The sequence below is a fragment of the Arachis ipaensis genome, chromosome B10, assembly GCF_059453495.1.
Source record: "Arachis ipaensis isolate K30076 ecotype BB chromosome B10, ASM5945349v1, whole genome shotgun sequence".
In the NCBI taxonomy this organism is placed as follows: Eukaryota; Viridiplantae; Streptophyta; class Magnoliopsida; order Fabales; family Fabaceae; genus Arachis; species Arachis ipaensis.
Genome location: NC_142435.1, coordinates 99,905,969 through 99,930,681, shown reverse-complemented (window position 1 = coordinate 99,930,681; position 24,713 = coordinate 99,905,969). Strand labels below are relative to the sequence as shown.

At 36.9% G+C, this 24,713-nt stretch overlaps 1 protein-coding gene and 2 non-coding genes across 3 annotated transcripts; all 3 read left to right on the top strand.

Annotated features, from left to right (window-relative positions):
* The first annotated feature begins 1,906 nt into the window (after positions 1–1,906).
* Positions 1,907–2,013, top strand: LOC148581058 (small nucleolar RNA R71). The gene has a single exon (XR_015897389.1). It is a non-coding gene; the product is annotated as a small nucleolar RNA R71 (small nucleolar RNA).
* An 8,028-nt stretch (positions 2,014–10,041) lies between these two features.
* LOC148581057 (small nucleolar RNA R71) lies at positions 10,042–10,149 on the top strand. The gene has a single exon (XR_015895857.1). It is a non-coding gene; the product is annotated as a small nucleolar RNA R71 (small nucleolar RNA).
* A 10,328-nt stretch (positions 10,150–20,477) lies between these two features.
* LOC107620647 (uncharacterized) lies at positions 20,478–24,475 on the top strand. The gene is made up of 2 exons (XM_016322779.1): positions 20,478–20,712; positions 23,826–24,475. The coding sequence occupies exons 1-2, from the start codon at positions 20,478–20,480 to the stop codon at positions 24,473–24,475; spliced, it is 885 nt and encodes a 294-aa protein (XP_016178265.1).
* The last annotated feature ends 238 nt before the right edge of the window (positions 24,476–24,713 follow it).

Here is a 24,713-nt window from a genome sequence, read left to right as displayed (position 1 = left end):
ACACTTGCACCTTGCTCCATGTGCATCTCTTCTACTTCTTCCTGGTGGACTTTAGCCATGGTCTCATCAATGATGTCGCACTGGAAGATGGAATGATGTTCCGGAGGGTGCTTTATAGCTTTATCCAGATTGAAGCTCACTGCTCGGCTGTCTATCTCAAAAGAATAAGTTCCTGAAAAGGCATCCAACTTGAACTTTGAAGTCTTCAGGAATGGCCTTCCAAGAAGGATGGATGATGGTCTTCCTGAGTCATTAGGGGGCATCTCCAAGATATAGAAGTCAATGGGAAATGTGAGCCCCTTAATGCTCACCAGCACGTCCTCAGCAATTCCAACCATTGTGATTATGCTTTTATCTGCTAAAACAAAATGAGCTGTCGACCTTTTTAAGGGAGGGAGCCTCAAAGCATCATATACAGACAATGGCATAATACTCATGCACACTCCTAAATCACACATGCATTCAGAAAATATTACACCCCCAATGGTACAGGAAACCATGGATGGACTCGGATCACTACATTTTTCTAGTATATCACCCATTAAAGCAGATATAGAACTACCTAAAGGAATAGTTTCTAACTCATTAGTCTTATCCTTATGCATGCACAAATCTTTTAGAAACTTTGCATATTTAGGTATTTGCTGAATAGCATCAAAAAGGGGAATAGTTACCTCAACCTTTTTGAAGATTTCTACCAGTTTGGGATCGAACTCCATCTACTTTCTGGGCTTCCTTGCAAGGTGTGGAAAGGGGATAGGAATGGCGTCTCTTGTAGCTTCAATTTCCTTTGGTTACCAATTCCTTGGTTGAGTTGCTTCTTCTTCAACCATGTCTTGTACTTTATCTTCCTCTTCAACATCCTCTACTTCAACCATGTCCTCAACTGGGGCGTTTTCTTAGTGGGCTTGGCTCCTCATGACTCCTCTCTTGTAGTATAGTTTCAGACCTCAAGGTGATGGCATTGATTTCACCTTTGGGGTTGGGTAAAGGTTGAGAAGGAATTACACTGGAGCTTGAAGGCTGATTGTTGGGAGTAGCTAATGAATCTATCCGGGAGACGAGAGCTTGTAAAGTGGTATTCAGACCGTTTATGGTAGAGTTAAGTGTAGTCTACATGTCTTGTTGTCCTTGTGCAAGGGAGCGAAGTATCTCATCATTAGAAGAGGAAGTGGGATAAGTAATCTAAGGGGTCTGCTGTTGGTTGTTCTGAGGTACTTGGGACTGCCTTAGGTGAGGTGCTCTGTAAGGCTGGTTTTAGTTCTGCTGTTGATAGGGAGGATTCTGCTGATACCGGTTATGCTGATTGTTATTATTATTATTATTCCACCTCTGATTTCCCTAGTTGTCTCTGCCTCCTCTGTTATAGTTGTCCCTCTAGCCTTGGTTGGAATTATCTCTCCACCCCTGGTTGGAGTTGTCTTGCCAACCTTGGTTGTAATTGTCACCTTGTTGATAGTATCCTTGATTTGGACGGTCATAGAAGTTATGAGTAGCTGTCAAGGTGTTGTCTTCTTGTTGGAGTTGCGGACACTCATCAATGTAATGACTATAGCATGCACATATCCCGCACACTCGCTGAGGAACCAACTGTTGACTCTGTTGCTGTGGGGGATGCTGAGGTTGCTGTTGATTCAGTTGTAGCTACTTTAGTATGTTGGTCATCTCTCCCAGAGTTTGTGTGAGAGCAGCAGTCTCACTACTAGAGGAAACCTCCGCAACAGCCTTGGGATGGTTGGTCCTATGCCTAGCATTCCAGGTAGACTCAGCTAGATCGGCGATCAGCTGCCACGCTTCTGCCGCCGTCTTGTACTTCTTCAGAGAGCCATTCCTTGCAGCATCTAATGTGATCTTGTCCTAAGGCTTCATGCCTTGAGTGAAGTAACTGATCAACACCATCTGGTCAATCTTATGATGGGGACAGGAGTCCAGGAGATTCCTGAAGCGTTCCCAGTATTCGTATAGAGTTTCTGAGTCATCTTGGATAATACAGGAAATTTCTTTTCTCAGTCTGTCTGTAACTTCAGCTGGAAGGTATTTCTCTAGGAACTCCCTTCTGAGTAGATCCCAATTGGTAACGACTGCTTCAGGTTGAGTGTAGAACCACTCCCTTACCTTTTCCTCAAGAGAAAACGGGAAGGCATACAGCCAAATAGTAGTTTCATCTGCACCATGACGCCTAGTAGTAGAGTAGGCTGTCTGAAAATTCCTGAGGTGCTTGATAGGCTCTTGAGCAGGTAAGCTATGAAACTTGGGCAGTAGGTTGATTAGAGTCTTCAGTTTAAAATCTGTAGCCAGATTTGGGTGACGCGCTTGATACTGTTGCAGTGTAAAGTCTGGAGCTCCTGCTTCCTGGAGAGTAATACTTCTGGGCTCCGCCATACTACTTGCACGTGAATCAACCGAATTAGTAGAAGAGAAGCTTGTTTCTTCCTCAAACGGCGCTTCAGATTCGCCCTCAGATGAGACTGGTGAATTGATAGTAACCACTTCACCACCCTCAAAGGCTAACCGACACCGAGCTTGCCTAATACGTAAAATAGTTTTTTCAATTTCAGGATCAAACGCGGCTAAGCTCGGGTCAGGCAGTGAACGCGTCATTCAATTAAAGAAATATATAGCTCATGGTAATAAAATAAAATAAAATAAAATACACAATTAAATCAATTTAAAAATATTTACACCAACCAATAATTTAGCACACTATTGCAAATCCCCGGCAACGACGCCAAAAATTGATGTGGTAAAAAATTGCCGATTAAGAATTTATAATAAGAACAGCGTTGCGAGTACAGTTCTTAACTGACGAAAATTCTGCTTATCATTTTAGAAAGGGTTGTCACAAAATTAGAATAAAAAATACTGGGAGTAGAATTTTCAGATCGTCTTCCAACGAGTTGACAAAAGAGTGCTATTTTATTGAGCAGGAGTTTTCCCAGAAATTTTAAGGTTGAAGAATAGAAAAGTAAATAATTGTAAATTAAGGCAATGAAAATTAATGAGAGAATTTATATAATCGAAATAAAAGCCTTGACCCAGAGAAGATTAATTGGAAGTTCTATCATTGTTGAATTTTTCCAAGTGTAATATTAAGAGGTTGTTGTTCTACTTAGTCATCCCTTACCTGATAAGGGAAAGTCAAGTAACTAACTAACCAACTATAAACCTCAAGTCCTAATCCTCTCCTTAAGGAAGGATTAGAGTTAGAGACTAGAAAGTCATCCAACAACTTCCAATTAAAATTAACACTTGAGTATTCTAACTCAAGGTTCTCCTATTAATTAACTCCAAAGTCAAGTTAGGAGTCTACTCCATTGACATGAATATCAACTTCACAGACATATAAAGGGAATAAAAAGAAAACATAATAAATTAAATACTTGTTAAAAATTAATTAAAGGTAAAAGTAGTTCTTTGCATTAATAAATCCCAAAATCATAAACATCCATATCTGAACAGGGTTAATAGGCAATTAAAAAGTAAAAGAATAAGGAAACAAACTAGAATAATGGAAACTTCAACAGAGGTAGTGACTTTTCTCAATGTCCAAATCAAAAGCATAAAACTCTAAAAACTATGAATATGAAGAACCCTGGAGGAAGTGCTAGAATTCTCTCCCTAAGATTCCAAACTAGGCTAAAACTGTGTAATGTGAATGTGTCGATGTGTTTTGAGTCTCTGCTTGTCTCTTGGCTCTAGTTTATGTTTCTGGGCCGAAAACTGGGTCCAAACTCAGTCCAAAATCGCCCACAGTGTTTTTTGCACGTGGCGCATGTCACGCGTATGCGTCAGTCATGCATACAAGTCACGCGTACGTGTCAGTCACGCGTACGCATCGATGGTCATCTTCGCTGTCACGCGTACGCGTCAAGTACGCGCACGCGTCGTTCCTCGCTGGTCAGCTCCTTAGTTTCTTGTGTTCCTTCCATTTTTGCAAGCTTCCTTTCCATCCTCTAAGCCATTCCTGCTCTGTAAAGCCTGAAACACTTAACACACAGATCACGGTATTGAACGGTATAAAGAGGAATTAAAATATACAATTTAAAGGCTTAGGGAGCAAGTTTTCAACCATAGAACAAAATTGGGAAGGAATTATAAAATCATACAAATTGTATGAATACGTGTGCAAAGACTTGATAAAAACCACTCAATTGAGCACAAGATAAACTATAAAATAGTGGTTTATCAACTAGCTTGGTCATACATCTCTTAGACAGCTAATCCACAACTTCATTGGGAACTTCTTAAGACACCAGTTCAGCCGAGGTATGGGGAGATTAGAGTCTTTGTGGTAGAGGCTAGAACCAAAGATGCATCATTCTCTGATCTGAAAGATTCGACCTTGTCTGTGGCATTTTGAGTAGGATCACTAAGGAAAATGAACTGCAGGAGCTTCATCCTCAATCAGACTGGATCCGAACTAACCCTGGAGTTCAGATCTGGAAGAGTATTGGCGATCCCATAAGAAAGGAGTTGATCACATACAGCCTGCTGGTGCACGAAATTGTGATCTCCAGGCTCGAACAAATCCTGGTAATGGCTCCAAAGCTTGGTGCTCTGATCTTAATTCATAATTGTCACAACTTCGATACAACTAACCAGCAAGTGCACTGGGTCATCCAAGTAATACCTTACGTGAGTAAGGGTCGAATCCCACGGAGATTGTTGGTATGAAGCAAGCTATGGTCACCTTGTAAATCTCAGTCAGGCGGATATAAATTGATAATGGAGTTTTCGAATAATAAATATTAGAATAGGGATAGAGGTACTTATGTAAATCATTGATAGGAATTTCAAATAAGCGAATGGAGATGCTTTTCGTTCCTCTGAACCTCTGCTTTCCTGCTATCTTCATCCAATTAGTCTTACTCCTTTCCATGGCTGGCTGTATGCAAGGGCATCACCGTTGTCAGTGGCTACATCCCCTCCTCTCAGTGAATAATATGCTCACGCACCCTGTCACGGCACGGCTATTCATCTGTCGGTTCTCGATCATGCTGGAATAGGATTCACCCTCCTTTTGCGTCTGTCACTAACGCCCAACAATCGCGAGTTTGAAGCTCGTCACAGTCATTCAATCATTGAATCCTACTCAGAATACCATAGACAAGGTTTAGACCTTCCGGATTCTCTTGAATGCCGCCATCATTCTAGCTTACGCCACGAAGATTCTGGTTAGGAGATCTAAGAGATACTCATTCTAGCTTAATTCATGTAGAATAGAAGTGTTTGTCAGGCACGCGTTCATAAGGGAGAAGGATGATGAGCGTCACACATAATCATCACCTTCATCACGTTCTTGGGTGCGAATGGATATCTTAGAAGCGAAATAAGAAGAATTGAATAGAAAACAGTAGTACTTTGCATTAATCTTTGAGGAACAGCAGAGCTCCACACCTTAATCTATGGCGTGTAGAAACTCTACCGTTGAAAATATATAAGTGAAGGTCCAGGCATGGCCGAGATGGCCAGCCCCTCTGATCTAAGAACCAGGCGTCCAAAGATGCCTAATACAATAGTAAGAGGTCCTATTTATAATAAACTAGCTACTAGGGTTTACATGAGTAAGTATTTGATGTATAAATCCACTTCCGGGGCCCACTTGGTGTGTGTTTGGGCTGATCTTAAGTGTTGCACGTGCAGAGGCCATTTGTGGAGTTGAACGCCAGTTTTTGTGCCAGTTTGGGCGTTCAACTCTGGTTTTGGATCCTTTTCTGGCGCTGGACGCCAGATTTGGGTAGAAAGCTGGCGTTGAACGCCAGTTTACGTCGTGAATTCTTGGCCAAAGTATGGACTATTATATATTTCTGGAAAGCCCTGGATGTCTACTTTCCAACGCAATTGGAAGCGCGCCATTTCGAGTTTTGTAGCTCCAGAAAATCCACTTTGCGTGCAGGGAGGTCAGAATCCAACAGCATCAGCAGTCCTTTTTCAACCTCTGAATCTGATTTCTGCTCAAGTCCCTCAATTTCAGCCAGAAAATACCTGAAATCACAGAAAAACACACAAACTCATAGTAAAGTCCAGAAATGTGAATTTAACACAAAATCTATTAAAAACATCCCTAAAAGTAACTAGATCCTACTAAAAACATACTAAAAACAATGCCAAAAAGCGTATAAATTATCCGCTCATCACAACACCAAACTTAAATTGTTGCTTGTCCCCAAGCAACTGAAAATCAAGTAGGATAAAAAGAATAGAATATACTATAAATTCCAAACTATCAATGAAACATAGCTCCAATCATATGAGCGGGACTTATAGCTTTTTGCCTCTTGAATAGTTTTGGCATCTCACTTTATCCATTGAGGTTCAGAATGATTGGCATCTATAGGAACTTCAGATTTCGAATAGTGTTATTGACTCTCCTAGTTTAGTATGATGATTCTTGAACACAGCTTCTTTATGAGTCTTGGCCGTGGCCCTAAGCACTTTGTTTTCCAGTATTACCACCGGATACATAAATGCCACAGACACATAATTGGGTGAACCTTTTCAGATTGTGACTCAGCTTTGCTAAAGTCCCCAATTAGAGGTGTCCAGGGTTCTTAAGCACACTCTTTTTTTGCTTTGGACCTTGACTTTAACCGCTCAGTCTCAAGTTTCCACTTGACACCTACACGCCACAAGCACATGGTTAGGGACAGCTTGGTTTAGCTGCTTAGACCAGGATTTTATTCCTTTAGGCCCTCCTATCCACTGATGCTCAAAGCCTTGGGATCCTTTTTATTTGCCCTTGCCTTTTGGTTTTAAGGGTTATTGGCTTTTTGCTCTTGCCTCTTGGTTTTAAGAGCTTTTGGCTTTTTCTGCTTGCTTTTTCTTTCTATTTTTTTTTTCGCCTATTTTTTTGTTTTTTTTTTTTTCTGCAAGCTTTGCTCTTTGCTGCTTTTTCTTGCTTCAAGAATCATTTTTATGATTTGTCAGATTATCAAATAACATGTCTCCTAGTCATCATTCTTTCAAGAGCCAACATATTTAACATTCTTAAACAACAACTTCAAAAGACATATGCACTGTTCAAGCATACATTCAGAAAACAAGAAGCATTATCACCACATCAATATAATTAAACTAAGTTCAAGGATAAATTCGAAACTCATGTACTTCTTGTTCTTTTGAATTAAAACATTTTTCATTTAAGAGAGGTGATGGATTCATAGAACATTTATAACTTTAGGACATAGTTACTAACTACTAATGATCATGTAATGAAGACACAAACACAGATAAGTACATAACATAGAAAACGAAAAACAGAAGAAATAAGAACAAGGAATGAATCCACCTTAGTGATGGTGGCGTTTCCTTCTTGAGGAACCAATGATGTCCTTGAGCTCTTCTATGTCTCTTCCTTCTCTTTGTTGCTCCTCCTTCATTGCTTTTAGATCTTCTCTGATTTCATGAAGGATGATGGAGTGCTCTTGATGTTCCACCCTTAGTTGCTTCCAATAATTGTGTGGAAGAAAATGTATCCCCTGAGGTATCTCAGGGATCTCTTGATTTGCAGTCAAATGTTCTACCACTGAGCTAGAGACCCTTGATGGAAGCTTTTGTCTTTCCTTTCCTCTTTCTAGAGGTTTCTCTGGCCTTAGGTGCCATCAATGGTTATGGAAAAAACAAAAAAGCTATGCTTTTACCACACCAAACTTAGAATGTTGCTCGCCCTCGAGCAAAAGAAGAAAGAATAGAAGAAGAAGAGGATATGGAGGAGATGGATGGCTGTGTGTATTCGGCCATATGGGTGGGATTGGGTGGGGAAGAGATGTTGAATTTTTGAAGGTAAGTAGGTGTATGGGTGTGAGTGGTAAATGGAAGACAGAAGGGATGAGTGTTTATTGGGAATAGAGGATGATTGAGAAGAGAGAAGAGAGTGAGTGAAGGTAGGTGGGGATCCTGTGGGGTCCACAGATCTTGAGGTGTCAAGGCATTTACATCCCTGCACCAATTTAGGCATGCAAAATGCCCTTGCACACAACTCTGGGCGTTCAGCGCCAGGTTGGTGCCCATTTTGGGCGTTCAACGCCCCTTTGCTGCCATTTCTGGCGTTGAACGCCAGAACCATGCTTGTTCTGGGCGTTCAGCGCCAGGATGCTCCCATTCTGGGCGTTCAGCGCCAGAACTATGCTTTGTTCTGGCGTTTGAACGCCAGACAGATGCTCCTCCAGGGTGTGATTTTTCTTCTGCTGTTTTTTATTCCGTTTTCAATTTTTATATTTATTTTGTGACTCCACATGATCATGAACCTAAGAAAACATGAAAAACAATAAAAATAAGAATTAGATAAACATTGGGTTGCCTCCCAACAAGCGCTTCTTTAATGTCAATAGCTTGACAGTGGGCTCTCATGGAGCCTCACAGATGTGCAGAGCTTTGTTGAGACTCTCCAACACCAAACTTAGAGTTTGGATATGGGAGTTCAACACCAAACTTAGAGTTTGGTTGTGGCCTCCCAACACCAAACTTAGAGTTTGACTATGGGGGCTCTAGTTGACTCTGCTTGGAGAGAAGCTTTTTCTGCTTCCTCTCCATGGTTGCAGAGGGAGATCCTTGAGTTTTAAACACAAGGGAGTTCTCATTCCATTGAAGGAATATTTCACCTCTGTCAACATCAATCACAGCTCTTGCTGTGGCCAGGAAAGGTCTTCCTAGGATGATGGATTCATCCTCTTCCTTTCCAGTATCCAGGACTATGAAATCAGCAGGGATGTAAAGGCCTTCAACCTTTACTAACACGTCCTCTACTTGTCCATAAGCCTGTTTTCTTGAGCTGTCTGCCATCTCTAATGAGATTTTAGCAGCTTGCACCCCATAGATTCCCAGTTTCTCTATTACAGAGAGGGGCATGAGGTTTATTCCTGAACCAAGGTCACACAGAGCCTTAAAGATCATGGTGCCTATGGTGCAGGATATTATGAACTTTCCAGGATCCTGTCTCTTCTGAGGTAATGTCAGTTGATCCAGATTACTTAGTTCATTGATGAACAAAGGAGGTTCAACTTCCCAAGTATCAATGCCAAATAATTTGGCATTCAGCTTCATGATTGCACCAAGAAACTTGGCAGTTTGCTCTTCAGTAACATCCTCATTCTCTTTAGAAGAGGAATACTCATCAGAGCTCATGAAGGGCATAAGGAGGTTCAATGGAATCTCTATGGTCTCTAGATGAGCCTCAGAGTCCTTTGGTTCCTCAGAGGGAAGCTCCTTATTGATCACTGGACGTCCCAGGAGGTCTTCCTCCTTGGGATTCACGTCCTCTCCTCTCCTCATAGGTTCGGCCATGGCGCTTATGTCAATGGCCTTGCACTCTCCTTTTGGGTTCTCTTCTGTATTGCTTGGGAGAGTACTAGGAGGGATTTCAGTGATCCTTTTACTCAGCTGGCCCACTTGTGCTTCCAGATTTCTAATGGAAGACCTTGTTTCATTCATGAAACTTACAGTGGCCTTAGATAGATCAGAGACTAGATTTGCTAAATTAGAAGCATTTTGTTCAGAGTTCTCTGTCTGTTGCTGAGTTGATGATGGAAAAGGTTTGCTATTGCTAAACCTGTTTCTTCCACCATTATTAAAGCCTTGTTGGGGCTTTTGATCCTTCCATGAGAAATTTGGATGATTTCTCCATGTTGAGTTATAGGTGTTTCCATAAGGTTCACCTAAGTAATTTACCTCTGCTATTGCAGGGTTCTCAAGATCATAAGCTTCTTCTTCAGAAGATGCCTCTTGAGTACTGTTGGATGCAGCTTGCATTCCATGCAGACTCTGAGAGATCATATTGACTTGCTGAGTCAATATTTTATTCTGAGCCAATATGGCATTCAGAGTATCAACCTCAAGAACTCCCTTCTTCATAGGCGTCCCATTACTCACAGGATTCCTTTCAGAAGTGTACATGAACTGGTTATTAGCAACCATGTCAATGAGTTCTTGAGCTTCTGCAGGCGTTTTCTTTAGGTGAATGGATCCACCTGCAGAAGTGTCCAGTGACATCTTTGATAGCTTAGATAAACCATCATAGAATATATCCAGGATGGTCCATTCTGAAAGCATGTCAGAAGGACACTTTTTGGTCAACTGTTTGTATCTTTCCCAAGCTTCATAGAGGGATTCACCTTCTTTCTGTCTGAAGGTTTGAACATCAGCTCTAAGCTTGCTCAGCTTTTGAGGAGGAAAGTACTTGGCTAAGAAAGCCGTGACCAGCTTATCCCAAGAGTTCAGGCTGTCTTTGGGTTGAGAATCCAACCATAATTTAGCTCTGTCTCTTACAGCAAAAGGGAAAAGCATGAGCCTGTAGACTTCAGGATCTACTCCATTAGTCTTAACAGTATCACATATCTGCAAGAATTCAGTTAAGAACTGAAAAGGATCTTCAGATGGAAGTCCATGAAACTTGCAGTTCTGCTGCATCAGAGAAACTAATTGAGGTTTCAGCTCAAATTTGTTTGCTCCAATGGCAGGAATGGAGATGCTTCTTCCATGTAAATTGGAATTAGGTGCAGTAAAGTCACCAAGCATCCTCCTTGCATTATTATTATTTTCGGCTGCCATCTCCTCTTCTTGTTTGAAAATTCCTAACAGGTGCTTACTGGTTAGTTGTAATTCAGAGTCCTTTCAGGTTATGGATCTGCTTCAACAAGAATATTCTTGTCCTTGCTCCTGCTCATATGACAAAGAAGAAGGCACAGAAAAAAATAATAATAGAGATCCCCTTTTTTTTTCTTTTTTTTTTCTTTTGAATGAGGGAGAGATGTTAGTAGATGAATAAAAAAATAGAAGGAGATGAGAGAGAAGAGAATTTTCGAAAATAATTTTTGAAAAAGAGTTAGTGATTTTTGAAAATAGTTTTTGAAAAATGTTAGTAATTTTCAAAAATTAAGATTTAAAAATTAAAATAATTAATAAATTAAAAAGAAATTTTGAAAAAGGGGGAAGATATTTTCGAAAATGAGAGAGAGAGAGTTAGTTAGGTAGTTTTGAAAAAGTTAAGAAACAAACAAAAAGTTAGTTAGTTAGTTGAAACAAATTTTGAAAAGATAAGAAGTTAGGAAGTTAGAAAAGATATTTTGAAAAGATATTTTTGAAAAAGATAAGATAGGAAGATATTTTTAGAAACTAATTTTGCAAAAGATTTGATTTTTAAAATCTCAATTAATGGCTTGATTCACAAGAAATCACAAGATATGATTCTAGAACTTAAAGTTTGAATCTTTCTTAACAAGCAAGTAACAAACTTCAAATTTTTGAATCAAAACATTAATTGATTATGTTATTTTCGAAAATAAGAAAACAATTTTTGAAAAATATTTTTAGAAGAAAGATAATAACTAAGAAATTTGAAAAAGATTTGATTTTTGAAAAAGATTTTGAAAAAGATAAGATTTTCAAATTGAAAATTTGATTTGATTCATGAGAAACAACTTGATTTTTAAAAATTTTTGAAAAAGTCAACCCAAATTTTCGAATTTGATGAGAGAAAAAGGGAAAGATATTTTTTTTTATTTTTGAATTTTTATGATGCAAGAGAGAAAAACACTAAAAAGATGCAATGCATGAAATTTTTAGATCAAAACATGTGATGCATGCAAGAATGCTATGAATGTCAAGATGAACACCAAGAACACTTTGAATGTCAAGATGAACATCAAGAACATATTTTTGAAAAATTTTTAATGCAAAGAAAACATGCAAGACACCAAACTTAGAATTCTTTAATGCTTAGACACTAAGAATTCAAGAATGCATATGATAAACATGAAAAGACACAAAACAAAAAATCATCAAGATCAAACAAGAAGACTTACCAAGAACATCTTGAAGATCATGAAGAACACTATGAATGCATGAAATTTTCGAAAAATGCAAGATGCATATGCAATTGACACCAAACTTATGATATGACTCAAGACTCAAACAAGAAACATGAAATATTTTTTATTTTTATGATTTTCTAATTTTTTTGTATTTTCTTTTAAATTTTTTTTTTTCGAAAATTATTGTGAAAATTAAAAAATAAGGATTCCAAAATTTTTAATATGAATTCTAGGAATCCTGCCATGTTAGTCTTAAAGCTCCAATCGAAGGGTCAGGCATGGCTTAATAGCCAGCCAAGCTTCAACATATAATTACATGGACTGGAGTGATTAGTTGAATACCAATCCCAAAGCAGTTTGGGTATGGCTTTACAGCCAGATAGGATTCAACATGTTTCATGAAACACTAGAATTCATTCTTAAAAATTCTGAAGAAAAATATATTTTTTGAAAACATTTTTTTTTTCGAAAACAAAGGAGAAAATTTTGAAATATTTTTGAAAAATTTTTGAAAACAAAACAAAAAGAAAATTACCTAATCTGAGCAACAAGGTGAACCGTCAGTTGTCCAAACTCGAACAATCCCCGGCAACGGCGCCAAAAACTTGGTGCACGAAATTGTGATCTCCAGGCTCGAACAAATCCTGGTAATGGCTCCAAAGCTTGGTGCTCTGATCTTAATTCATAATTGTCACAACTTCGATACAACTAACCAGCAAGTGCACTGGGTCGTCCAAGTAATACCTTACGTGAGTAAGGGTCGAATCCCACGGAGATTGTTGGTATGAAGCAAGCTATGGTCACCTTGTAAATCTCAGTCAGGCGGATATAAATTGATAATGGAGTTTTCGAATAATAAATAATAGAATAGGGATAGAGGTACTTATGTAAATCATTGATAGGAATTTCAGATAAGTGAATGGAGATGCTTTTCGTTCCTCTGAACCTCTGCTTTCCTGCTATTTTCATCCAATTAGTCTTACTCCTTTCCATGGCTGGCTGTATGCAAGGGCATCACCGTTGTCAGTGGCTACATCCCCTCCTCTCAGTGAATAATATGCTCATGCACCCTGTCACGGCACGGCTATTCATCTGTCGGTTCTCGATCATGCTGGAATAGGATTCACCCTCCTTTTGCGTCTGTCACTAACGCCCAACAATCGCGAGTTTGAAGCTCGTCACAATCATTCAATCATTTTTCGAAAACAAAGGAGAAAATTTTGAAATATTTTTGAAAATTTTTTGAAAACAAAACAAAAAGAAAATTACCTAATCTGAGCAACAAGGTGAACCGTCAGTTGTCCAAACTCGAACAATCCCCGGCAACGGCGCCAAAAACTTGGTGCACGAAATTGTGATCTCCAGGCTCGAACAAATCCTGGTAATGGCTCCAAAGCTTGGTGCTCTGATCTTAATTCATAATTGTCACAACTTCGATACAACTAACCAGCAAGTGCACTGGGTCGTCCAAGTAATACCTTACGTGAGTAAGGGTCGAATCCCACGGAGATTGTTGGTATGAAGCAAGCTATGGTCACCTTGTAAATCTCAGTCAGGCGGATATAAATTGATAATGGAGTTTTCGAATAATAAATAATAGAATAGGGATAGAGGTACTTATGTAAATCATTGATAGGAATTTCAGATAAGTGAATGGAGATGCTTTTCGTTCCTCTGAACCTCTGCTTTCCTGCTATCTTCATCCAATTAGTCTTACTCCTTTCCATGGCTGGTTGTATGCAAGGGCATCACCGTTGTCAGTGGCTACATCCCCTCCTCTCAGTGAATAATATGCTCATGCACCCTGTCACGGCACGGCTATTCATCTGTCGGTTCTCGATCATGCTGGAATAGGATTCACCCTCCTTTTGCGTCTGTCACTAACGCCCAACAATCGCGAGTTTGAAGCTCGTCACAGTCATTCAATCATTGAATCCTACTTAGAATACCACAGACAAGGTTTAGAGCTTCCGGATTCTCTTGAATGCCGCCATCATTCTAGCTTACGCCATGAAGATTCTGGTTAGGAGATCTAAGAGATACTCATTCTAGCTTAATTCATGTAGAACAGAAGTGTTTGTCAGGCACGCGTTCATAAGGGAGAAGGATGATGAGCGTCACACATAATCATCACCTTCATCACGTTCTTGGGTGCGAATGGATATCTTAGAAGCGAAATAAGAAGAATTGAATAGAAAACAGTAGTACTTTGCATTAATCTTTGAGGAACAGCAGAGCTCCACACCTTAATCTATGGCGTGTAGAAACTCTACCGTTGAAAATACATAAGTGAAGGTCCAGGCATGGCCGAGATGGCCAGCCCCTCTGATCTAAGAACCAGGCGTCCAAAGATGCCTAATACAATAGTAAGAGGTCCTATTTATAATAAACTAGCTACTAGGGTTTACATGAGTAAGTATTTGATGTATAAATCCACTTCCGCGGCCCACTTGGTGTGTGTTTGGGCTGAGCTTAAGTGTTGCACGTGCAGAGGCTATTTGTGGAGGTGAACGCCAGTTTTTGTGCCAGTTTGGGCGTTCAACTCTGGTTTTGGATCCTTTTCTGGCGCTGGACGCCAGATTTGGGTAGAAAGCTGGCGTTGAACGCCAGTTTACGTCGTCAATTCTTGGCCAAAGTATGGACTATTATATATTGCTGGAAAGCCCTGGATGTCTACTTTCCAACGCAATTGGAAGCGCTCCATTTCGAGTTCTGTAGCTCCAGAAAATCCACTTTGAGTGCAGGGAGGTCAGAATCCAACAGCATCAGCAGTCCTTTTTCAACCTCTGAATCTGATTTCTGCTCAAGTCCCTCAATTTCAGCCAGAAAATACCTGAAATCACAGAAAAATACACAAACTCATAGTAAAGTCCAGAAATGTGAATTTAACACAAAATCTATTAAAAACATCCCTAAAAGTAACTAGATCCTACTAAAAACATACTAAAAACAATGCCAAAAAGCGTATAAATTATCCGCTCATCACCTGCTATAGAAGAAATCATTCACAATTGAAAAAGATAGTAAGACCGGATTGATCCAGAAGAACAAAGCATCTCCAAGCCTTAACCATCTTCATATAATTGCATTCACTATCAACTGAGTAACGTTTTATTTATTTTCTTTTTATGCGAATTAAACAAATAAATAACTCTTCTATCTGCCTGACTAAGATCTACAAGATAACCATAGCTTGCTTCAAATCACAATCATCGTAGGATCGACCCTGACTCACTCAGGTATTACTTGGACGACCCGGTGCACTTGCTGGTTCATTAATGCGAAGTGTAATTCCGCGCTACCAGTCTCTGTCTATGTCTCATCTGGAAAACACAATTTTATGTCTTTATGTCTCTGTCTCAGCGTCCCATCCCTATAAATAAACACAACATAAGTGAATCTCATATCAAAATCACATGTATCTAATACATTTTGTGTCGGCCAGTCTTTTCTCCGCCAAAATTTGGGCTGATCTGCTATTGACACTTTGACACAAAAATGTGTCCCATCTATAGTTCTAATACATCCTAAATAATAGTCTATTGGTTAATAAATTAACATAAAAATTTTTATATTTAACAAAAATATTTATTCAAGTAATTGTACATGTCCATACCTTGAAATAAGGATAAAGCCTATGATTGCAAAGGATTTCCGAAAAAATAACAGTTCTAGATGGTTGTTGAAGAAATTCTTCTAGTAAAATAAATAGCATGAAAATAGTGGCTAATAGTTTTTTCAGACCGATGGTAGAAAAAAAAACTTTTCTAATTTTCACATTATGGGCTATGATACACAAAAACCTAGCAACTTGCTCCTCTACTATAACATGTATTGTATCTCGCACATGACATGTTGCTCTTAATTTCTCACACAATTGAAGAAATACATTAGGACTCATGCATAGAATAATACGACACCTATTAGTTTCACTTAACTATTGCATCAAAGTAGCTTGGATTTGTTCTCGCCCAATCATTTTTTGAAAGATGCATTTGTCAACCCGTGTAGACATCAATCTCAATAAATATAACATGAACATGATGTAACATACGAATGTTATTGTGCATAATTTCCTTCGTCTTTTCCAATCCTCCTTCAAAACTGTTAATATATGTCCTTGGTTTTCAAGGGTAAATATATGTTCTTGATTATCAACCCCAAACTTAAAGAAATGATTTAGTGAAAAATCACAATCAAAGATGTCTTTCATATTGGCAATAAAAAACTTTCTTAATGATTATTCTTATCCAATTAACAAGTACTTTGTAGGTCTGAATGTACATATCATAAATTTACAGCACAAACAAAAAAGTGAAAAAAATATAGAATCATTTGTTAAGTATAAGCAATGCAAAAAAATAACTAGTATTCATACATATAAACTCTTAATCAAAGAATATATTTAATTATAAAATAATCCCAATCAATTGAAACATAACTATTTTTTCTAACTTATAATAAAACTTTAACATAAACTATATATATATATATATATATATATATATATATATATATATATATATATATATATAAAATAAAAATGTAAAAAAGAAAAGTAACTCAACCATGATATATATGTTTTTCAAATATATAGATAACATGTATACATATAGAAGTTGTGTGCCCATTGACAATAATAATATGTGCTTTTTAATCATAAAACATTATATGTTGTTATTGGAACATTTTATCAAACAATTTAAAGACATGAAAATAAGCAAACTAATAAACCAAATCAGGATATAATCTTTGTCCATATATTTTAAAATCTAGCACAAACACACAAACCCATGGATATATGAAGTGAAATATGAAATAGCAAAAGCAAAATAAAAGCTTACCTAATTTGTTTAAGTAGAAACAAAAAGGTGCGACGACTAGATGGTCGATGGTTGCGCAATGGTTGTGTAGTGGGTGAAAACTTTTTGTGGGTCCCACCTACTTTTTTACACTATTTATTTTTTTCTTTCACATTCTCCATCTAAGACAAACAAATGAAATTTGAATTTTCACCCCTATTTCTTTCCCTCCACAACCCTTCTCTTTTAATTTCTACCAAAACAAATACAGTGGAAAGGAATTATTGGGATTTTTGTTGTTCTCAATTAGTCCAATGGGCCTTATGAGTGTTGTCATTTCAGCACCATTATTTTTTAGATGAACTCTTGGTCTTATTAATGTCTAAAATCGGCATTGTATAATTCTTCTATTATTTAGATCATTGATCATGACAAGTTTATCATTCAGCACCTTAGCTCTAGAATGCCAAAAATTCCCTTTTGAGCATGTATCAAAGTAGATGGAGGCTTAGGGGGAGCTCAGATGCGTTCTCGAAGTTGAAGTTGAGAGGAGGGGTATAGGCTGAGGAAAAAAATTAGGGTTTTTTTTTAAAATTTCCAAACGACGTCGTATTGGTCATTTTCTCAAAAACCGTTCGGATCCTAATTTGGTTGGACCGGCTAGTTTTTGGCCAATTTTACAATTCACTGCTAGTTTTTGAAAGAGATGATTCTACCTATCACCCGAGCAGCTAAAGCCATCGGTTTTCGATTCAACCGGTTTTCAAAACCTTGGTTTTTGGCTCATACACACCAAACCAAGGGTTAGCTGCCTCCTTGCAAGCCTATCTCCTCCTGCACGGTAAGTCTGAAAAGTCCAAAAAGTCTAGTGCCAGATTTGGAATAACCATGGTGGAGAGGGAATATCTATAAATCTATATAGATATTTCTTTGTACCTTATAATTCAACTTTTGTTTTAGATGAATGGGTTGGAATCTTAAATTTCATACATGATTTTTTTCTCTATAGTCGTGTCACTTTTAGGTTTTTTCTTTTTAACTCCAATGTGTGTACACTTTTTAAGATAAACACCATTTTAACATTATTATTTTCTTAACAACTAAATACGTATTCAATTAAAAAATAACTTAAATACACGATTAATTTGTAACAACTATATTTTTATATATGTCAAGAATGTTTGATGTATGAATAGCGCTTTTCTTTTTCTTTATCAAATAAATTAAAAATGATATTGCTACTAATACTTTTTTTTATGGTTTGACAGGCTAAGAACTAATTAGTCATGGATCTGAGCTCTATTAAGGGTTTATCCTAGCCAATGGGTTGCTGCATGCACAAGGTGAAATTCAAACCTCTGACACTTACTTATGCGAATAAGTGAGTTAACCATTCAACCAACAAAAATTGGTTATACTGCTACTAATATCAGTTGGGCTACACATCCAAGCTTTATTGCATATACGTCCAACCAAGCAGGCCTAGCACCAAAAAAACCCACTCTCATTAAAGAGAGTGGTTACACACGCCGGAAACCCCAAACGTTACCCATTCTCTTTGCACTCTAATATAAAAAACCGTTTGTTTTTCAAACTTAAAATTGTAACAAAAGAATTTTGAATCTCTCTAAAAATCTTTCAAATTCTCTGCGAAAACTACTGCAGAATTCGGTGGTGCATTTGAATTCATCAACAAAAAGCACACAAAAATAAGAAAAAAGATTTTGCAAGGTACTAAGAAAATTATTGTTATTATGTTCAGTTAATTTCTGGAAAATCTCGCATTTCTACTAGTTTGATTTAAGGTTTAGTGAATCGAGTTCATTCATTTAGTAGATCGAGTTTCTTTGATTCAATTTTTTCTTGTTTTTCTCTGTAACCAGGGCATCAAATGAAACTTTGTGTTTAGTTTATTGGTTCTGATAAATAATTTGATTCATCTCTTAGTTTAATTGTGTTCACTTGCATGCAGAAATAAATTGCATGTGTTTTTCTTACTAATTGAGTCTTTATGACTTTTTGTTCAAATCTGAAGCAATTTCGGTTTATATGTGAATTAACTGAGATTCACTTGATGCTACTATTAAGTATTGATTACATTTTTTATTCCTTAAGAAATTTAGGTTCATTTGTTTGTTTAATTTACATTTATTTGGTTTGGTGTCGCTTGAATTTGCTGAAGTTGTTCATGTGGGATTGTTTAGTTAGTTTTTGTTCAAATCTGAAGTAATTTCGGTTCATTTGTGAATTCACTGAGGTTCACTTGATGCTGCTGTTAAGTATTGACCAAATTTTTTATTCCTTAAGAAATTTTGGTTCATTTTTTAGTTTAATTTTGGTTCATTTGGTTTTGTTTCGGTTGAATTTGCTGAACTTGTTCACGTGGGATTGTTTAATTAGTTTTTGTTCAAATTTGAAGTAATTTTAGTTCATTTGTGAATTAATTGAGGTTCACTTGATGCTTCTGTTAAATATTGACAAAAATTTGTATTCCTTACAACTAAAATGAAAAAGAAGACCATCTTATAAAAGGAGAAGCCCCATTACAATGTAAGCATATACACATTAAATTAACTGTATTTTTGTATTATAAATATATCATAACATAATGTTTCAAACCCTTGCATAAAACTCACAATTTGAGATGCTCAACGAGATCGATAGCTAGGGTATTCGCTGAGTGAATAGAAGAAAGCTATCGTTGAACAAATGGGATTCGGTGTACTGAGACATATCCTATAATTAAATGTCTCGCACAAGCGCTTGAGGTTATTGATTCTTTGCATTCATCTCTATCATGGATTCTTGGACACTCGCTATGGAAAGTCTACATAACCCCTACTAGGATAGGCCTAAATTCAAGCGGTATTATGCTTTCCATTTTTTACATTTGTATTTTTCCTCTTTTATCTTTTTATTATTTTCATATTAATTTGTTTATATTAAAATATTTTGGTTCATTCATTCAATATTGACAAAAAATTTTATTCCTTAAGTAATTTCTGTTCATTTCTTAGTTTATTTGAGGGTCATTTGGATACAGAAAATGAATTTAATGTGTTCTTGTTAATACTTGTGCCCCTTTTTGACTGCTTGTTCAAACTTGAACTAATTTGTTTATACTAAAATATTGTAGGGGATAATTTTCCTAAAAAAGTTGTGTACAGCAAACTAAATGAGCAGTAGAAGGAGATTGTTGACAGCTTCAAAGGTGCTACTTTGGCGTCTTTGACAAAATCTATGATGGATATGCGTGTTGAAGGGTAAGGGAACTTGCTAAAATTCAAGACGACGTTCATCCTCTTCGTCCAAAAATGCTTCTTGTTGCTGACAACAATAAGCATAGTCTCCCCAGAATGTTAATAATGTTGTCTTTGAAAATACTCCTGGAAATGCTGAATATATATCTCCTAGTGTTCAAAAAGATATATTGCATATCTTTGCTAGAAAAGTGCGTACAACAATTTGAGAAGAAATTGGTGATTCTAAATTTTGTATAATTATTAATGAAGCAAGAGATGAGTCAAAGCAAGAACAAATGTCTGTGGTTTTAAGATTTGTAGACAAGCACAGTTGTGTTCAAGAAAGATTTTTTTATCTTATACATATTTTTTATACATGTTCTTTGACATTAAAAATAGAAATTTCATCAGTTCTTTCTCGTCATAATCTTGATGTCCAAAATCATAGGGAACAAGAGTAAAATAGAGCTAATAATATGTGTGGTGAGTGGAATGGATTGCAAGCTCTATTTTTGAAAGATTGCCCTTACATTCATTGTATTGCTCATTGATTACAGTTAGCACTTATTTCTGCAGCCAAATAAGTTTACTATGTTCATCAATTCTTTTCAAAACTTACACTAATTATGAATGTTGTGACTGTTTCTCCTAAACGTCATGATCAGTTAAGGGTTACTCAAGCAAATAATGTCGCAAACTTAATTGCCAATGATGAAATTGTGACAGGTAGTGGACTTAATCAAATTGGTACTTTGCGAAGAGCTGGAAATACTAGATGGGGGTCTTATTTGAATTCTATACGTAGCTTGCTATGCATGTTTGATGCTACTTGTGAAGTTCTTGAAAAAGGCACCGAAGAAGGTAATTTCTGTAACACCCTACCACACAGAGCCTTATGCTTAAGTCATAAGACAGAGGTGGTGAGGTATTACGACTTCTAAAAGTAAAATTATATATATAATATAGTGAAAAATATTTATAACTAGGATATATATATATATATATATATATATAACTATAACCCAAAATACATAAAATTAACCCTAGTTCTCCATAAACCTCTATGAGGTGCAGCAGTAAAGTATATACAAAATAGAACAAACTATCAAATCCCACAAGCCCACTCTGTTGCAGAGAATTTCAGACGTCTAGCGAGGTGCCTCTCAACCTGCATCTGAAAAACACAAATATCTATATGGAATGAGAACCGGGGGTTCTCAGCATGGTAACAGTGCCCACATATCTAACATATAATATCCTGGAAAAGCCAAAGGCAATCCTAAAACTTCTGACATATAATTAAATCTTATAAACAAAACTAAACCATAAATAAAATAGGCAACTAGCTAAGTATCTTCATTCTATTCTAATACTCTCCTTCCAACTCCTCCTAACCTCCCAGCCTTCACTGGTATATTTTTTCAAACACAATTATTACAAACTAGGAAATCACAGATAGAAAGCATATACAGCAAAAAAAAGTTTATGCAATCAATTAGGCAATCCAAACAAAGCATACCAAACAAACATAGATGCATATGATGCATGCCTGTCCTAGTGGCTGATGAGTCTCATCTATCGTTTATCAAGCCAACCCGACGTGTTCGGTAGCTAGCCCGGGCACAGTCTCTCTGTTGCACCTTAATACCATTAGAGAAAATTCGTGCCCTGTCACCATTAGAGGGTATCTGTGTGCTGTCACCATAAGAGAGTATCTATGCCCTGTCACCATTAGAGGGTATCTGTGCCCTATCACCATTAGAGGGTATCTATGCGCTGTCACCCTTACAACCAGAGAGATAAAATTACAAGCATACTCACATTCAACATTTTCCATCATAGTTCATTTACCACATTCATTCATTAATCATATATGCATCTCCGGCATACTCACCACATTTTCAAGCTTCCTCAATTAATCATAATCATTTAATCATCAATCAGATTTCAGTAATAATTCTTCTTTCATTTTTCTTTACATTCATTCATTCATTAATTCATTCATTTTTCAAACTTTCTTGATCTCCAAGTTACCACTCCTCCCTACGTTCTTCTCACCACTCAACATACAACTAAGCTTTAAAGGCTAAAAGAGTAAAAATAAAGGTTTAGAGGTTCGAAATTAGGTTTTAAAACATAAAATCTACTTTGCTAAAAACAGGGGTCACGCGTACGCGTGGGTGAGTTTTTCCTTGCTTGCGTATGCAAGCACCCTGGTCGCGTACGCGAGATGCCCAACACGAAAGGATTGGTCGTGTCGCGTGTGTATCTCGCGTATGCGGGCTTAGCAGAAACCTCAAAAAGCTGCTAATTCCTGAAACCTCAATTTTGCACCCAAACTTTGATTGCGCATAACTTTCTTTTTTTAAAACATTTTTTCTCTGTTCTTCAAACGGCGTAAACATCTCAGACCAAATTTTCTTTCTAAATAAGTTTGAAACAAATCGAAGGTCCAGAGACCAAATTATGCTCTGACAAAGTTGGGCTATTTCATAAAACCTTTCAAAACCTCCATTTTCAAAACATACAAATTACCAAGCCTTTTAAACCAACCCAAAACCTTACTAATTCAGCATCCTTCATAACTCTCAACTCAATATTTCAAGCTCCACAATTTACAATACACATTCATCATCCTACCAATTCTCCATTTTTATCAAATTCCAATCCAGTACTTCCAATTCCACAATATTCAATATACATCATCAAGTATCCAAATCAAGTACAATATCAACTTCAAAATCAATCTTTTTGCATACCAATCATCATCATATACAAGTCACATGCATCATCAACAAGGACATCAATTACACCCTCCAAAACCAACAATCATATAATCAATATAATCCATTTCAACCAATCAACAACATCATAAATTCAATTCCTATCCTAGGGTCACTAGCCTAAGTTTTCACATTACATTACATTTTAGATATGAAAAATCGAAACCATACCTTGGCCAATTTTCTGATAAACCTGGAACACCTCAAGCGTTCACTACACTACAAGCTTCATCACCCCAGCCCTCACCAACGAACCTAGCCTCCAAAGTTCAATCTCCAACTTCCAATTCCTCAAGTTGTCTCTAATCCACAACCAATTTCAATCTAACATCATAATATTCACTATAATCAACACTAATTCAATATTTCACAAAGGAATTGAGGGTGCTACCTGACCCACAGCTCCAATGAGCTAAACCCGACAATACCTGTGAGTTAATTCGAACCTAAACACCAAATTCAAGCAAAATCCAACATGATTACACATTGAATTCGAAATTTGGGAAGGAGAGAACTGGAATACAGAAGTGGTTTCCTTACTTAATCAATGACTGGACTTTGTAGAGCTCGTCGCCGCGGTCACGTGGCCGTGAACGAAGCGGCAATTAGAGCTCGGAGCGAAAAGTTATGTTGGATTGAAAATCAAGCAAGGGTTTGCTAATGGGGTTTCTTCCCCTTTCTCAAGTTTCCAGCATGAAGCATAATAAGGGAAGGAAGAAGGGCTTGCCCTTTAAGTGAGGGTGAAATTGGATTGGGCCTTGGGCCCGTTTTAGGCCCAGTTTGTCCGGTTCGGTCCAATCTTAGGCCAAATTCTTTAAAATTAGTGTCAATTTTTTTAATTAGTTCTACCTCACTAAACCATAAATTTCTATTTTCTAATTTATTTAATAAATAATTAATTTATTAGTTAATTATTCACTAATTTTGTGGGTTTTACAATTTATCCACTCGTGGTGATGCTAGTATTGCTTATGATACTATCACATCCTTTAAATTTGTCTTTGTTTTGCATTTGATGAGAAATATTTTGAAAGTTAGTCATGATCTTTGTCAAGCTTTGTAACAAAAAAATCAAGGAATATTGAATGTTTTAACTCTGGTTTCTACTACCAAGACTTTAATCCAAGGAATGAGAGAATCAAGTTGGGATACTTTCATAAAAGAAGTTATATTTTTGTGAGAAACATGAAGTTGAAGTTCCTGATATGAATGCATTGCATATTCCTAGAAGAGACCGAACTCGCAAAATTGTTGACCAAATTTCAGTGGAGCATCATTACCGTGTTAATATATTTCTGGCTGTAATTGATACACAATTGCAGGAGCTTAATCGAAGATACAATGATAATATGGTGGAATTGCTTACTTTAAGTTCAACTTTAGATCCCAGAGATAATTATAAGTTTTTCGATGTCAACAAAGTATGTGAATTAGTAGAAGGATTTTATCCAGGTGACTTCAGTGACCAAGAAAATTTTCACAATAGAATGCAAGCTCAACATTATGAACTCGATGTTCCTAATCATATTGAATTAACTAACTTGTGCACAATTTCGGATTTATGTCAAGGATTAACGAAGATAGGAAAGTCTTTAACATATCCTTTGATTGATCGTTTGATTCGCTTCGTATTAACTCTCCCTGTTTTAACTGCTACAACTGAGAGATCTTTTTCAGCTGTGAATATTGTGCAGAATAGACTCAAAAACAAAATGGAAGATGAATTTCTTGCTAATTGTCTTTTGATTTACATTGAGAAGAAGATTGCTGAAAGATTTGACACAGATTCTATTATCAATGAATTTTATGATATGAAGAATCAACGTGTACCATTTCGTTAGTAAAAAGTACACATTTTTTTGTACTTTAAATATATATTCTCTATCAGTATATTTTTGTAATGCATCTTACATTATAATTTATTTGCATATTTTTTTTATATTATATATATTATTAACCCCCATGGTAACATTTCTGGATCCATCCTTGCATATATATACATACACAAATTATAAAACACCAAGTCCCAAAATAGTTCTTCGCTTCTAAAGAGTCTCCAGAATGCTCAACGAGGTGACT

Bases quoted from the DNA above. Each gene is read 5' to 3' on its own strand.
- LOC107620647 (XM_016322779.1), top strand. From the start codon at position 20,478: ATGAATGTTGTGACTGTTTCTCCTAAACGTCATGATCAGTTAAGGGTT. The intron at 20,713-23,825 runs GTAATTTCTGTA...AGAAACATGAAG, and splicing joins TGAAAAAGGCACCGAAGAAG to TTGAAGTTCCTGATATGAAT.